The 13,218-nt window shown below is 43.6% G+C and overlaps 1 protein-coding gene across 5 annotated transcripts in view; it reads left to right on the top strand.

Annotated features, from left to right (window-relative positions):
- Window positions 1-13,218, top strand: part of TERT (telomerase reverse transcriptase) — a 194,568-nt gene that overhangs the window by 42,754 nt on the left and 138,596 nt on the right. For 4 of the 5 annotated variants that reach the window (XM_040353378.1, XM_040353380.1, XM_040353377.1 and 1 more), the window contains exon 5: window positions 10,226-10,408. The exons of the other annotated variant lie outside the window; for it this stretch is intronic. In XM_040353378.1, the coding sequence (XP_040209312.1) occupies window positions 10,226-10,408 (183 nt within the window). The remainder of the gene's footprint in view (window positions 1-10,225; window positions 10,409-13,218) is intronic. 5 annotated transcript variants of the gene reach the window in all.

Here is a 13,218-nt window from a genome sequence, read left to right as displayed (position 1 = left end):
TTTAGACCCCTTTCACACTGAGGGCGTTATAGTGTTAAATAGCGCCTGCAATCCGCCCTCAAGCAGCTTGCATCATTCATTCCAGTGTGAAAGCCCAAGGGCTTCACACTGGAGCGTTGCGCTAGCAGGACGGTAAAAAAAAGTTATGCTAGCTGCATATTTGGAGCGGTGTGTCTACCGCTCCTCCACCGCTCCTGCCCATTGAAATCAATGGGACAGCGCTTCTGTACCACTGGCAATGCGCTACTGCAGCAGTGCATTGTGGTGGTTTTTACCCTTTTTTCAGCCACTAGCAGGGGTAAAAGCAGCCGAATAGGCGGCTCAGCGTGAAAGGGGTCTTAATTTATTTTTCTGAAAACAGTAGAATGATGGTCTTTACCAAAAAGCTGTCGTTTTGCTTTGTCTGTCCACAGCCCATTTTCCCAAATAGATTTTGGCTTCCTCGAGTAAGTTTACTTTTTTAATTTTTTTCTCTTTTGTCCACGCCCAGGAGATTAGCTACAGTGCCATGGGCTGTAAACTTTGACGATGTTGCGCACAGTGGACACAGGAACATTAAGATCTCTGAAGATGGGCTTTTAACCTTGAGATTGTTCATGCTTTTCCACAATTTTTGATCTTAAATCCTCAGATAGTTCTTTGCTACTCTTTCTTTTCTCGCTGCTCAGTGTGGCACACAGAGACACACAACAGATTGAGTCAATTGTTCACCATTTTAACTGGTTGCCGGTGTGATTTCTATACTGTCAGCAGCTGTTAATTGATACAGGTGAGTTTAATTACAAATTACAGAAAAAAAACCTTACAAAAAAATCGCCTTTTTATTTACGATTTAGGGACGGAGGTGCATGTAATCATGCACATCATTTAACCACTTCAATACCAGGCACTTACGCCCCTTCCTGCCCAAGCCAATCGCTGTACCCAAATACATTTTTTATAATTTTGTTCCCACAAATAGAGCTTTCTTTTGGTGGTATTTGATCACCTCTGCGGTTTTTATTTTTTGCTAAACAAACAAAAAAAGACGGAATTTTGGAAAAAAATGTTTTGCGTATTTTGTTTTTGTTTATAACATTTTGTAAATAAGTGTTTTTCTCCTTCACTGATGGTCAATGTTATGGTGGCACTAATGGGCACTGATAAGGCGGCACCGATGAGGTGGCACCAATGAGCAGGCACTGACAGGCACCGACGATGGGCACTGAAATGCGACACTGGGCACTGGTAGGTGGCACTGATATGCAGCACTGGTGGCACTGGTGGGCATTGATACGTGGCACTGATAGGCATCCCTGGTGGCACTGGCAGTGATAGGCATTGTGGGTGGTCACTGAATGGCAGCTACCTGGGCATTGATTGGCAGCTACCGGGCCACAGATTTGCATTTCCCTGGTGGTCTTGGGGGGGGGGGGGGCATACCTGGTGGTCCAGTGGGGTAGCCATCCTGGTTGTTCTGAGCGGCTCCCTGGTGGTCCTGGGCAGGATCCGAGGGGGGGGCTGCACTGATAAACTATCAGCACAGCCCCCCCCCCCCGGTCAGGAGAGCAGCCGATCGACTCTCCTCTACTCGTATCTGTCAGACGTGAGTGAGGAAAAGCCGATCCACGGCTCTTCCTATTTACATCATGATCAGCCATGATTGGACACAGCTGATCACGTGGTAAAGAGCCTCCGTCAGACTGACACACCGCACCACCGATCGCCGCGAGGCGGCTGTTATCCTGCTGGACGTCATGTGACGTCCAGTCAGGATAACTGGACCACTGCCCGGCCGTCATTTTGCTATAGGCCGGGCGGGAAGTGGTTAAAGTCCCATTACCCTCTTGCTTTCTAAATTACAAATTGCAGGAGCATCACAAAATTGGAATGCAATTATTTCTTACAATTTTGAGAAGGCGCAATCATTTTGTCCTGTCCATTTTTGCGTGGAATGTGTCAGATTTGGCTTTTGGTTTCTCTGATTTTTTGTGCCATATTAATACAAACAAAATAAACATGAGAATGAATAAATATTTGTAATTGCAACAATTTTTTGGACGAAGTGGTGCATTATTTGACAGAAATCCAGGGGTGCCAATATTTTTGGCCATGACTGTACATGCGTCTAAAAGGTTGGTCTAACTTGTAGCTGTTATGCCGCGTACACACGATCATTTTTCAGCATGAAAAAAACATTTTTTAAAAACGTCATTTAAAATGATCATGTTCTGAAAAACGACAATTTTCTTTTTCAAACATATGCTGCATGTCGTTTTTCGGGTAGTAAAAAATGATCGTGTGTGGGCTAAAACGACGTTAAAAAACCCGCACATGCTCAGAAGCAAGTTATGAGACGGGAGCGCTCGTTCTGGTAAAACTACCGTTCTGAATGGAGTAAGCACATTCATCACGCTGTAACAGACAGAAAATCGCGAATCGTATTTTACTAACAATGAATCAGCTAAAGCAGCCCAAAGGTGAATGGAACTTCCCCTTTATAGTGCCGTCGTACGTGTTGTACGTCACCGCGCTTTGCTAGATCATTTTTAAAAACTATGGCGTGTGGGCAACATCGTTTTTAATGATGAAGTTGGAAAACTTCGTTTTTTAGACATGCTGAAAAACAGCGTTTTCTTTAATGCCGAAAAATTATCGTGTGTACGCGGCATTAGTTTAACCAGATGGTTTATGGAGCTAGCAGCCAAAAGAGTAATTCTAATGCCCCGTACACACCATCAATTTATGTGATGAAAAAAAACGACATTTTCTGTGAAGTAAAAAATGACGTTTTTTTGAAACTTCAATTTTCAAAGACGAAGTTGCCTACACACCATTGTTTTTCTCACAATGTTCTAGCAAAGCGAGGTTACGTTCTCACCACTTTTTCCATTGAAGCTTGCTTCATAAGTAGCTTCTGGGCATGCGCGGGTGAAAAAACTTCGTTTTAAACGACATTTTTTACTACACACGGTCAATTTATGTGAAGTAAAAAATGATGTTTTGAAAAACGACACATAAAATTGAAGCATGCTTCAATTTTTTTTGGTCGTTTTTTACAAGACATAAAATGACGTTTTCCCCCACACACGGTCAATTAAAGTGACGTTTTTAAAAACGTCGGTTTTTTTCATCACATAAAGTGATGGTATGTACGCGGCATTAGGCCTTGTACACACGATCGGACAAAACCGATGAAAACGGACTGAAGTTCAGTTTTATCGGTCCAAACCGACCGTGTGTGGGCCCCATCGGTCATTTGTCCTTCGGTCCAAAAAAAGAGAACTTGCTTTAAAATTGAACCGATGGACGCCTAACCGATAGGTCAAAACCGGTCGTTAGTACCAGGGCTGTGGAGTCGGTAGATAAATGTTCCGACTCCGACTCCTCAGTTTTATGTACTTCCGACTCCGACTCCTCGACTCCGACTCCTCTGTATTAATATGCGAATGTATTTTATACATTCCTTGAGGGAAAGAAACGCAACCTACTACCACAGGACTACTGGCTGGGAAGCCAACAGTCTACTGTATTGCACAGTTTAAGCAAAAGACAAACACAATGAAAACAAAGTTTTTTATAAAAAAAAAAAATATTAATCAATCAAGTGGCTGGATAGTAGCAGCAGGCATAAACATCAGGAACAGGATCTTTACCAGTTCAAAAATACAAACCACATTATTTGGTTGTTTTAGAACAAAAACAAAGCTTATCTATAATGAACCAAAAACAAAATCTGTAAAACCTAGAAATGGTTTATATTAATCTTGAAATGTAGTTATAGGCTTAGCAAATGCAAATCAATTCAATGTAGAGTTCTAAGGAAGAGAATTGCCTCTGCCAGATCCTCTTTCATAGAGGCTCTTAAGTCAGACTTTATTATTTTTAGGGCTGAAAATAATCTTTCGACACTGACTTGGGTGGGTGGCATTGCAGTAACTATTCTGGCCACATCACTAACGATCTCTGGATAAATAAGGATGGCTTCTTCAACAGTAAGTTTTGATGAGCGATCATACTTTTCAACTTCTTTTAGTGCTTTATAAAACTCCTGTTGGAATTTTTTTTTTAATTCCAATCTAAATTTAGTAGGAGTCGGAGTCGGTGCATTGTTTGCCGACTCCGACTCCAGGTACCCAAAATTTCCCCCGACTCCTCGACTCCGACTCCACAGCCCTGGTTAGTACGCACGACCATCAGTTCAAAATCCACGCATGCTCAGACTAAATGAGGGGACGGGAGCGCTCGTTCTTGTAAAACTTGCGTTCGTTTTTGAAATGGCACATTCTACATTTTTAAAATTAGTGTCTCGTTTATTGCAGCGTATTTTTTTCTTCGTTCAAATGCTAGAATAAACACGTTGTTTTGCTGATGCTATTTAGAGTTCTCCCATACTGATTTATTTTATTTTTTGCTTGTGATCTCATGTTTTTTTAGAAAGCCAGATCTCCCAAATAATTTTTTGGACTTTTAGTTTTTTGGTGAAATTAATTTTTTTCTTTTTTTTTGGCAAGTTATCACACCAATGTTTTTGTTTCACCCCCCCCCCCCCCTCAAGGAGGTTGTGTCCTTTGTTAATTACACATTGTATTTTGGAAATGTTTGATGGCTTTTCACCAGAAAAACACAATAGACTAGGTTTTAACGTAAATTAAATTACCATTTATTCTGGCAAACCCAAATTATAAAAAGAAGGGCAACACTTGACCAATTCACAAAATACATGCAGACTTTTTGGACACCAAAGGCACATTCCACCATGATCAAGAACAAAATAAACAACCTCAGGAGTCCCAATGTGCTCCCCAAATCCCAGAAATCAGAAGCAGCAGCAGATGACATACATGACCCCAAGCTGTGGTACTACAACAACCTCAGTTTGGGGGCAAATCAGCTGGAAGCCAGGGAATCACTTTCTGGTCTTCCTTACAGCCTTCCCTCCAGGCTTCTATGCAGCGTTCCTTCCACGGCCCCGTCCACGGCTCCTTGCGGGTGGTGACGATGTGGCAGCAGGAGGAGGAGGAGGAGAAGAAGAAGCCCGGGCCGGGTCCCTCAATTCGGTGGTCACAGTCAGCAGGCCCCTTCTCCCCCACCATATCACAGATGCCATCAGGTCTTGGGCCAGGCCCCTTTGTCCCTCCACCAAAGGTAGGAGCCGTAGCTTTCCACTGGGTTCAGGGGGGCCCTCATGATCTCAGCTGCCTCCCTGATGACCTGCTCTTTTTTGTTGGTGGGCGCATCTGGAGGGGAGGCACCTGTGATATGGTGCTGCCGCTGGGCCTGGGCACCTGCTGACTGCCACTCGGCCCAGCCTCCTTCTGGCTGCCACTCACCCCTTCCTCCTGGCTGACACCTTCCGGAGCTGCCGCCTCCTGGCTGGTCTCTTCCTGTGTAGAAAAAAGGGACATGTTTTAATTTTTTGCAAAATCAATCACACACATTCAAGTTCTTGACTGTTTTTTTATTTTTTTAACAGACTCTCATTCTGACCCCTGCAGTTGGCATCCCTGACACAATTCTTTCTGCTCACGACTTTTGTTTGTGTTTCCAAGCTTTCCTTTTTGGTTACAAAATCATCCTGTAAAACCAACAATAATTTGCACGCAAGAAATATGTTGTAAACTACTATACCTCAATGAAGATGCGTCGATCTGGCTCCTCGGTGTCAGCCAGCTCCTGGGCACACTCTGCAGGGGTGGGGGGAACCGTGGAAGGGCCGCTGGAAGGAAGGGTGGAAGGAAGGGTGGGAGAAAGACTGGAAAGTGATTCCTGGGCATCCATTTGATCATCCAAAAATATGAGGTGCTTGTAGTACCACAGCTTGGGCTCCTTTACATCACTTGCTGCTGCTCCTGACCTCTGAGATTGATGCACTTTGAGGTAGTTCTTTCTGTATGTGCCCCTGAGGTTGTTGATTTTATTCTTGATCATGGTGCATGTGACCTCCGGAATCCAAGTCTGCATGTATTCTGCAAATCGCTCAAGTGTTGCCGTTCTCAGATTTGCTTTTTTATACGCTGGGTGCTTGATGTCCCATAGGCAGGCGAGTTTCCTGTACTTGTCGATAAATTTCATAAGCACGTCCGGTATATTGAATTTTTCCATCTTTTTATTTTCTTTCTAGAATAGCAAAACATAAACATATAAACACTAGGCTCAGCTTTTACCTTGTCACAATCTGCGCACATTCTTTTGAGCTTCAAACACAGTGTCTCCTGCTGCCACTAAAATGCTGCCCAGCTCTGCCCCATTGTTGTAGGAAATGATGATTTTACCTGCAGACTCTGTGTTTACATTTCACTAAATAAGTGGCATAAAAACATGCAAAAGTAATGAGAGCATTCATCAAGGCATCATTCATGTGTAGATATCATGCCCCTCAGCATTGATGAGATGATACACTGCCTAATTACCTCTGTCCAACAATCACAATCGTTGCCTGATCTGATACACAATAAAATAAAGAGGTTTTGCAGTCTCACATGTATATTTTGGAGATGTCTCCGAGCAGATTGAGAGCAAAATTGCATGGGGGGCCCCAAGATAATTGCGCAAGGGTGCAATCAACATATAAACCCCCCATCCCATAACTCAAGTCTATTGGCCTCTGCTGGGCACATTTTCAGATTTACCCTCGTTTCTGCAGTTCGTCACTTCCGCTCGAGCAGACTCCACATAACAAACGTAGTCACGTCGTTCTCCTTATATACCCCGCGCATGTGTGAAACGCCGCCCTCTTCACCTGCCCATGACGGACCCTTTCCTCTTTTTCACGCCCCTAATCATTGTGAAACGAGAATATGGCAGTGTCACAGGAGTGTGGTATACCCTGTCCTGACGAGGAAAGGCCGGAGGCGGGAACGTCACGATCCAGGCCCAGGCGCTACAAAGCGACAAATATGTCACTTGAAGAGATGGTGGATATACTACGGAGGAAAGATTATGATGGAGATCATGGCCCATACAACACCCCTAATCGGAGGAAGGCCAAAATAATGGACAAAGTGGCGAGGAGACTTTGGCATATTTGGGGTCAGGAGGTCCAAGGAGCAGCTCAGAAAAAGGTGGTCTGATTTTGAAATTATATATGTTCTGGCATAGCAATGGCCCCCCCTACCCACAAAGTACTCAACATATTTGTCGCGTGCCTCACGAGCAGATTGGGGGGCCAAGCCAGCGCGACCAGTGTCAAGGTATCTGAGGGTAGTCCTGCCTCAGCACCAATGTTGGTTAGGTACGACTGGGAGTGCCTACGTAAAAAATTGTGCAAAATGCAACAGGCAAATGCAACGGAGTTCAGTTTATATTCCGCCAGGTGTATTGCTGTCTGGAACAGGCAAAACCGGCTGGCGAGTATCCCAAAGGCATTTTTGACTACCCTCCGGGCTCTGGCCAGCCGAAAATTGAAAACCCTCCTCTCCTGGGTAAGGGGCCTCTGGGGAAAATGCAGCACGAGGTGAGGTCCAAGCCCGAAAGCTTCATCCGCGAGAAAAACAAATGGAAGTCCCTCCAAATTGTCTTCATCCCGTGGCAGTGCCAGACCACCAGACTGTAGACGCTTGGCAAACTCCGTCTGCGCGAACGCTCCTCATCAGACAGCCGGCCGTTCTTCCCCCACATCCACATACAAAAATTCGTACTGTGCCGACACCACCGCCATCAACGTGATACTATGAAAAACTTTGTAGTTGTAATAGTACGACCCCGAACGGGGTGACGGTACTATTCGGACGTGTTTCCCGTCTATTGCCCCTCCGCAGTTCGGAAAGTCACACCGCTGGGCAAATTGGGAAGCCACAGTCTGCCATTCCTGTGGCGTGGAGGGAAACTGTGGGGAAAAACAAAAAAATACAATTAGTACTTTGGCACATAAACATTGCAATCACTATACAAAAAACATCCTTGTGCAACATCAGTATAACATTTATTATTGGAGTGAGTATTTCATGGCCCAAAAAAAGAAGCCCACTTATCAGACTCCTCCACCCCTCTGATGGGCCATTAAACCTTTTTTTTTTGGGGGGGGGGGGGTTCTAGCTGAGTTTAGGCACAAAAATTAAAAACGGGTAGCACTCTGCCTAAATTGAAGGAGAAAAAATACATTGGGACACATTTTAAGGGGGGGGGGGCAGAACTACAACGGAGCAGACAAAAATCAGGTTGAAAAAAGACTAGGCTAGGTGTGTTTGGGCCTAGGATAGCATGCTGGACAGGTTAGTGAAGGGAAAGATGCATGTAGGCCAAAAAAAGAGAATGGAAAGCTTACAACGTGCATGGGGACAAAAGGGGACATTCACAGCATATTACAATCATGGTAATTAGGGAAAAATGCAAGAAATACAAGACATTAGCATACATTAAAGACATAGATTGTGATGTTAAAGGAGGAAACTTACCTTAATATACTCCTCCTGCATGACTTGTATGATGGCAGAACACGTCTCCGGTATGATGATCCCAAGCGGCTGGGAGGAGATGCCTGTCGAGAACTTGAGGTCCTGCAGGCTCCTCCCAGTCGCCAGGTACCGCAAGGTGGCAATAAGCCTCTGCTTGGCCGTGATGGCTTGGCGCATCAGTGTCCTGCCTCGTTTATAAAGGGGGACAGAAGATCCAATAGACGGTGGAAAATGGGGTCCATCATACAGAGAAAGTTCCTGAAATCGTCAGGATTATTCTCCTGGATTTCCCTAAGCAGAGGCATATGAGAGAATCGGTCACGCTGGCGCAAACCAATTCTTGGCCCAGGAACTCCTCCTTGCCCTGTTCCTGGCCAAAGACCTTGAGTGAGTATGAACTGCAGAAGACAGCCCATACGCAGCACGAACTCTAGCATGAGCATGCTGCTCCATCATGGCTTCAAACCGGTCGGCTGGTCAGAACGCACTTAAAACAGAAAGCACCCCCAAATCCAGCAATACCTGTAAAGAACTCACTGGAAACAGATACGAGCGGACAGGACGGCACTGCAAAGCAGAAACGACCCGACAGCCAGCACTGAATGCCAAATACGAACCCACAAGCACACACTGAACCCGAGAATACGATCTAAAAAAAGCACCGAGACTGAAAAGCGCGAATCGGCTCTAACCAAACTTTCACTAACACGCGGTTACACGGAATTAGCAAAAGCAGACTCAAGGGTGGCGCCGAAGGCTTTGGCCTTCCTTTTTTATAGTGACGTCGTACGTGGTTTACGTGTCCGCGTTCTGACCCGCTCGGTTTATAATCCGATGGTGTGTAGGCACATCGGACCATCAGTCAGCTTCGGACCGTTCTCATCGGATGGACCGACCGTGTGTACGCGGCCTAAGACCTTGGTACATTCTCTCTTGCAATTTTTACCCCTTGTCCATCCACAATCTATACATGAACATTCCCCCAGCAAGTGCCCTGAGCTGCGAGTACGCTTATGTATGTTTTAATATTTGCAGGTTCAGAACCCAGGGAGGGGGCTGCAAACTGTTGTAGGGGATTGGAAAAATTGACATGTACTGCGCAAGTGGTTTCATCAAATTCTAGGCGTAGTTTGCAAGTAGGAGTAAATAATGAGAATTTGAAATAATTTAAAATTATTATAATTCAAATACTAACGATAATTTGGATAGTTTTGCTGAACTTTATAAACAAAATAATACTGAATTTTTTTCACATTTTTGAGAATTTCTCTGCTTAATTCTCAAATATATTCAGGGTATTTTCAACACAAATGAAGGCCCTATATGTGCTTAAAAAAATATATAAAATGTAAATAAAAATAATTTTGGTATGCAGAGCAGTTAAAAACGATTGTTGCATAATTACATATCTACTTCCAGGTTCATAAATGATCAAAGCCTACAATAATAATTAGAAAATGCTGGTTTCAGTTTATTCCTCATGTTTTCTTCAACAGTAACATAAAGGGGGGTGGCTGATAAAATCTACAAATGAGGGTGTAGAAAATTTGAGTACCCAAATTATCAAGAGGTAAAAAATTGAAAAACATGTCCGGAAAGAAGACATTTTCTTTGTCACCTCTTGGATGCACATACTGTAGTTATTGGTTGGCCAACAGTTTAATTTCCAAATGTTGCCTCTGTAAACCAAGAAATAACTACAACAACTACAACTACTAACGACTTTTGGATTGCTTCCTGAAATAATTTTATTATTGACTTTCATATAAAAAAATGTATACAAAAAAGATATATATATATATATATATATATATATATTAAATATAAATTCCTTCACCTATTTGTTTTAGATACGCAATTTCAACAGTGAAGTTAAAAATCTTTTTAGTGTTCTTAACTTTGAGAGAAGCAAGTCTCCTGGCATCATAGGCTCTACTGTGTTTGGTTTGGATGACATATACAAGAAGTGGAAGAAATTTGTTCTTGGGATCCAAGCATCAAACGCAGAAAGGGTCAAATTTTATTTTGTAAAGGTATGTATTGCATTGAATGTATCTTGCTACATTTGTAATAAAGGTTTGCTGCAAGTTTATAAGGTTCATTATTAGTCTTGGGCAGGCTTGTTGACATCCACATGATTTAAGTTATTAGGCGATAAACAGCAATTAAATAGCTTAAATTTTCTTGCTTGGCTGGTTTGTAAGTATCAAATACTGTACAATAATACCAAGAAAGAAAAATGGGACTTTACAGTGCTTAAAATCTCAGGAATTAAACGGAAGCATTCTTTACGATAAAAAATACCTTTTATTGGTTTATAAAAGATAAAAAGTCCAAATAGATTAAGAACAATACAGCTAGTGCCAGACACAAATCTGCATGGACCCACTAAAAAACCCCTGCTCAATCCTCTATACTGACTATGAGAGTTTTTTCTACACTGACATATGTCTAGACACAATGATTCTCCTGATGAAGCCATACCGTCAAAATGTGTAGAGATGACTCAATTGCCTTGACGCACCTGTCTAGCTATGGATTTGTAATCATTCCTATGATGTTGTACAGTACATCATTTCTTCTTCTTGTTATGTGAAGGGGCTTGGAGGCGGATTTGTGTCCATCACTAGCTGTATTATTCTTAATCTATTCAGGCTTTAAGAAAAAGCTTTTTTTATTTTTTTGTAAACCAATGAAAGATCTTTTTTATCTTAAAAAAATGTCTTAATTCCTGAGATATTATGCACTATAAAGTCCCATTTTTCTTTCTTGGTATTATTGTACATTCCACAGAGATGTAGGGCTCATTTCACCTCCCAAAGCCTGATTTAATTCTGAAGTAATAAATACTGACCACATATGTTCTACTCGCATGTACATGGACTTTTCACTGCCCATTATGTACTGCTTTTATTTATATATATAATGTTTTACGTTAAATATGCTTTCATGATCACCTAACGAATATCAAATAATGACATATATAACCAATTGCATATATAACTATGCAAATGTGTATTTCTCTTGTTTTGTAAATCGTTTTATAGAAGTTTTCCTGACAGACTCCATGCAGCATACAGGTAAACCTCGCCTCCTCTCCTACCCTATAGGACCTAACTCCTATAAATTTTGGCTCCGTGCCCGAGGCTGTGTTCCTTTTTTGTTCTTCTAGGACCCTAAGGTTGAAGTCTTGCCTTGTTCCTTCGCTCAATCGATCACATCTACGACCAAGGCCTGGTGGCTCAGCATGCAAGCCATATCCGGAAGATGTGAAGAGAGGTGTCCCTATTCAGTTCCAACAGTCCTCAGCTATTGGCGGAGTGGAAAAGGGGCAGAAGGATATGATTCCTTGAAGAGCTAAGGCCCTGCCATTGGCGGGCAAGCGGCAGCCAGCCAGATAGTCCTACTAGTAATGTAATGCCCTGATCAGATGCAGCAGTCTCCTTGCTCCAGGTGGGTTGAGTGAGTGCCGTTACCATGGTGATGTACATGTTTTTATAATCTCATGGCAGCCGGTTATGTGTGTTTTCTGTTTGTCTTTCCTTGGTGCTAGTTTTTGGCCTCTTGTGGCGGCTGGAGCGGATTTGTGTTCCGGAACGGCACTCTGTGTTCTGGCCAGTGCCCTCAGTTGGTGCTGCGCATGTGGGAACTTTGGCTGGAATCGAGCGTTGGTTAAGTGCGTTTCCTTTAAGATGGGGGTGGTCACACAGGACTCGGCGCATGTGCACTACGGTGGCGTCAGCACAGGCGGGGAATTTAAACTGCTGTCAAAGCTATTGCAATGGGATTCCCTGCGGTTATAGGTGGCCGTATCCCCAGGCACTGTTATTCTCTGCCTGAGTTATGTGATGGCCATTTGACCTCCCTGTCTACTGCCTGCTGTATCCTAACTATGCCTTGCGCTGCAGGTATGAGTGGGTGTTTTTAGCCCTTTTAACTTCTTCGCTTGTCTGGGCATCCCTTTTTTTGTTTTGTCTGCTTTGTTCTCGTAGCCCTTCCAGGTCTGATCGACAACAGATGGCACGTGATAACGGAAATCCTTCTAGGTCACAACACTATCACTCCTCTTCTAGATCCAGACGCCATAGGCCTCCGTCTAGATCCAGGCATCATGGGTGAAGTTCTGAATCCACCAGGCACTGCTCTCTCCACCATGCCTGCTGCTCTGAGGGAAGAGCTTGTTAAGGTGGAGGGACTCAGATCCCAGACAGTAAGTCTGTTTGTGAGTCATGCTATGCCCGGGCGGTCGGTGAAATGGAAAGTGTTAACCAGCAGGTAGATTCCTTGGTTTAATGAATAGTACAAGAGTCCCTTGAAGAGTTGGGTACTAGCCGCATCCGTAGTCCAGACCCGTCTACACCCGTAGTTTGGTGTGTTCCCTACCAAAGGACAGTCACGATTTTCTGGAGCCTTCCCAGCCAAGCCACCGATCAGTTGGGGCCTCAGACTGTGAGGCAGAGGAAGAGAATCCCTATGTGGGCTTTGACTTTGCCCTGGCACCTTCCTTGTTGAAGGAAGGAGGCCTTAAAGTGGGAAGAGTCATTAAAATCTCAATAGAGATTGTAAATAAATCAAATTGTTTGAATTTCCCATTCCTCGAGGAGCTAGGAGATATTCTTACAGAGGAATGGGGTAACGTCAACAGAACTCCCTGCTAAGCAATACTCCTAAGCTCGATCCAATCAAGGATGAGGAAGTGAATAGTATAGCGACAGCTCCTCTAGGCCAGCGTTTCTCAACCCCAGTCCTCAAGGCATACCAACAGGTCATGTTTTCAGGATTTCTGTCAGATGAAACGACTGTGGTAATTACTAAGGCAGTGAAACTGATTAAATCACTTGTG

Source organism: Rana temporaria, chromosome 5 (assembly GCF_905171775.1).
Source record: "Rana temporaria chromosome 5, aRanTem1.1, whole genome shotgun sequence".
Taxonomy (NCBI): Eukaryota; Metazoa; Chordata; class Amphibia; order Anura; family Ranidae; genus Rana; species Rana temporaria.
This window is presented reverse-complemented; position numbering and strand designations above follow the sequence as displayed.